The 3,999-nt window shown below is 41.8% G+C and overlaps 1 protein-coding gene across 1 annotated transcript; it reads right to left on the reverse strand.

Annotated features, from left to right (window-relative positions):
• Positions 1-515: 515 nt before the first annotated feature.
• On the reverse strand, positions 516-1,160 carry CLDN34 (claudin 34). Its single transcript, XM_035901710.1, has one exon. The coding sequence runs from the start codon at positions 1,158-1,160 to the stop codon at positions 516-518; it is 645 nt and encodes a 214-aa protein (XP_035757603.1).
• Between the last annotated feature and the right edge of the window lie 2,839 nt (positions 1,161-3,999).

Consider the following 3,999-nt stretch of genomic DNA (forward strand, 5'->3'; position numbering starts at 1 on the left):
TTTGTAAGACGATTCAGGGAGGACTCATCTGACACAACCATGATGACACTCATATTATTGGTATTAAGAGTCTTGACTTGTTACAAAACATACTTTGCTAAAGATGTAATTAACTAATGGACAAAATAGTTGAGTACCAACGAGGAAACAAGTTCACATTTAACATGTGCTATTTCACGTTTTCCTAACAGGACAGTTAATTCAGAGTTAGCTCCTTGAGCATGGTAAATACCTTACACAAAAAATAAATTAGTAACATTTGTATATACAGAAGAGGACAACTGGTAAAACGTAATCACAGTCGCTGCTCAACAGCAATTATCTCGAAGATGAACCTCTGGTCATACGTGACAACTAGGATGGTAATTCAGCTGGTTCATGTAACAAAACAGTGTGGCTACTACAGACTAAAATTAAATTCTGTAGTTCCTTGACTATAAAATCACTCATGCCTGCTGTCCTTATCTCTTGACTATGCTCTTGTTCTGAAACAGCTTGGGGAAGGATTTATCCTGTCAGGATTTCGTGACAGTGTTTGCGGTCACAGGAAATCTGTACGAGAGGGAAAAAGTCCCACTTAGCAGCAGGAGGATGACAGCTACAATCCCGATAGGAATGGCAGCACCGGCTTCCTGTGCCGCTGGACTGGAGGGCATGTAGTAAGAAGGAGGAAAAGCGATGCTCTGGTTGTGCATTACAGAGTAGAAATTCCAGCTCACGGGAATCAGGACGCAGAGACCAGCCAGTATGTAGAAGAAGCCACCCACCAGGAAGAAACGGGTAATGAGAGTTTTTTGAGCGATTCCCATATAAACATTTCTCAGAGCAAATATTGTGGCAGTCAGCCCCAGCAAGCCCATGCACGTGGCGATCAACAGGAGACCCTGGGCAGCATAAATTTCACGGGGGATGGAGGAGTCGTAGCCACTGAATTTACGGCAGAACTGTTCTTTGTAGCCAGGCGAGACGTGAAGGTAACTGATGAAGCAGACTTTCCAGATCCCCACCCAGGCAATGCCAGAGGAGATGATGGTGGTGTTGTCCACGTGCCACACTCTCCACTCCACAATTCCCATTGAAACGGTGCAGAGGATCCAGCCTACTGTGCCCAGCGCAAAGGCGGCTAGCTGGAGGTGCGAGGTGCTGACCAGGGAGCTCATCCTCTGGGGGTCTTCTACTCTGTCGCAGACACGGTTGGCATGCGGAGAAAGAGAGGCACTGGAAAGAAGCACAGCATAAAATTAGAAAGGCAGTTAGCTGCGTGAACTGGCGAACCTGTTTTAGTGAAAAAGCAGGAGAGAATACATGTGCAGAGGGAGGGTGGTAGTTGTCTTTCCCCAGCTGCAGGGATTTGTTGAAGTTTAATGCCCATAGACAAGTAACACCTAGGCTTTAATTCTGTATATGTCATAGTGTCACAAGGAGAAGAAAGGGGCTCTGATTAGCTCCCATTGCAATCTCCATTTTGCATTCCTAAAAGGGAAATTCACATCTTTTCCCATGTTTTTTCTTCCTTGGTAATTAACCGTTACATTCAAAGGTTCTTATATGCATTACCCGTCATCAGGAGCCCTAGTGTTACCAGCAAGTAGAAACCAAACCTGACAAAATCCTTGGGATCCTGGCTGTCACAAGGGATCCTGGCTGTCACAAGAGACCCTACGAAGCAGCCGCAGAAGCCACGCTCCTTGCTCCCAGCAGCTGTGTTTTCGGTGCAGCAGCCCAACCTGGACAGACCTTGGCTTTCGTGCTGCCCTTACTGAGAGTTGCTGGGACCAGCGTTAGACAGAAAATGCCGTAGTGGAGAGGCACGAGCAAGTCCAGGCCACAAAGTCTAATAATGACCACTGAACTGAAAATGGTTTTAGATTTTTTTAACCGTGAATGCATTAGCAGAGATACTTGAATTAATCAGAAATATAATGCTCTGTGCAGGGGTTGGAGCCTGGATGTTCTTCCATTGCTTTCCTAGCCTCAAATTTTAACTGAGGTTTCTTTAGTGTTTTACCTTCACAAATCACGCTCGTTCATAACCTGTGCAACTTCTCCAGTTCAAATCATCGTAATGCTGCGGTGGAAAAAATTTTAGTCGTTTAGCCTAGCAAAAAATTTTAGGTTTGTTTGCTGACTGTACATTCTGAGTGAAAATTAGGGGTTTATTCTGATTTAAAACCCCCTGTTAATTTCCCACGTCTTTCATACAACCTTCTGAGCAGTTATAGGAATGATTTGTGATCAGAGAAGATGTGGCCTTAATTTTATTGTGTAGATCTCAAAGGTTCTAGGGATCTTCATATTTTGTGAGTTATCTTTTAATAATAAAATACCTTTTCTCCTGCTCCCATTGCATTCAAGACAGAAGGAATACGGTACCAGGTTCATGCTAATAACAAGAAGATAGATCTGCAACTATGTTTTGTTTCTAAAGCAATAACTTTTCTGTTTACTTATCTTAACCTAAGAGGTTCGGTGATGCAATCTAGTTGCAAAAATCCAGCTGTGGAAACATTAAATAAAAAATAAAATAAATTAAAAGAAAACAAAATAAAACATGGCAACATCTGCAATTTTGTCATTTTGGCTTCCCAGTTCATCTCTGTATCTCCAATAGGACTGATTTCCTGTGGGACATGTTAATCCCCGTTATTGCAAATGTACATTTAACCCTTTCTTGCATGGAGGAAATTGCTCCAGAATAGCCCTCTGTGTTTTTATCTACTTAAAGCGGAACCAATTTATAAATGCTGTCTCAATCTGCTATGTTATTTACAAAGTTATTATAACCCCCTCTATCTAATTAACAGTTGTTACCAGCCATAGAGCATAGTAGCCCCACAGGGAATGATGAACAGTTTTCTTTCTGTCCCAGTTCCACATCAAACCAGTGTCATTTCTGTACGTATCTAGTGACGGGAAGGTGCTAGACAGAAAAGAACGCAATCAAAGGAGTCCGGCGCTGGCTCCCTTCTGCTTCTGTTTGACTCAGTGGAGCACCAGAGGCCAAACCTGAACCATATTAAAATACCTTTTTGTGCAGAGCTGGTATTTCTGTAACACTTTTCGTATACATCATAAACATTCATTTAAACAACTTGCTGATATGAGGGTCATAAAAGATAGGCAAGCAGGCCGAGCTGTGCCCCTGAGAGCTGTTCAGAGTGTGACATCAGTATCTATATATCCTCATGGATAGAATTTACTCACCTGTCTTCCCACAGAATTAAATGAGATCACATCCATGATTACTGAGCCCTCCATCAAACCTTCACATGCTAAGTTACTTCGAATAGTGTCCAGAATTGAATTACAAAATTAAAAATTAGGAAGAGACCTCTTTTTCCCCGTGGGATTCACAAAAAACACAGAACAAGCAAACACATGGATGAAAGAATTCAAGGCTTACACGAAAATTCTAAAAACATTGGAGAATAACCAGCTAGCAAAGATGAGCTTTACATGAGGCACCAAAAGTCTAGACACAAAAAATTGCTTACCTAGGAAATGATTCAGTTTGGCTCATTTCTCCACAACCTGCCCACTGGAACTTATTTGATCTAACCTGATAGTACTGACTGACTTAGGGAAAAATCAAGGTAAAAAGAAGTACTTTTGAGGTCGATGATGACATTGAATTACAGGTGTCATACTTGCCTGTTTCAGAAAATCAGGCAGAAGCCTGTACTTATGACCTCTTGGTGTTAAGGTTTGGCAAGAAAATGAGGAACAAAATATCAACGTGAAATAGTTACAGGAATTTTCTTGCCATAGGAAAACATGTCAAAATTAAATCAAAGATCTAGTTTGTGATGCCAGTTGCTACTCTTACGAATATTAATAAATATACTCTAGGTTTCCCTGGTATCATCAAATGAGAACAGATATGTATCACTTGCCAGAAGCACTGATTTTAAGGGAAGATTTTGGCTAAGAACAGATTTAGTCTCAAGCTTCTAACATAAACCCTAAGCCCAAGCACTGCCGCGGGTCACGGCATCCGCG

Source organism: Egretta garzetta, unplaced genomic scaffold, assembly GCF_000687185.1.
Source record: "Egretta garzetta isolate BGI_Z169 unplaced genomic scaffold, ASM68718v1 scaffold49, whole genome shotgun sequence".
Lineage (NCBI taxonomy): Eukaryota > Metazoa > Chordata > Aves > Pelecaniformes > Ardeidae > Egretta > Egretta garzetta.

Coding starts and splice junctions, on each gene's coding strand:
- CLDN34 (XM_035901710.1), bottom strand. CDS start 1,160: ATGAGCTCCCTGGTCAGCACCTCGCACCTCCAGCTAGCCGCCTTTGCG.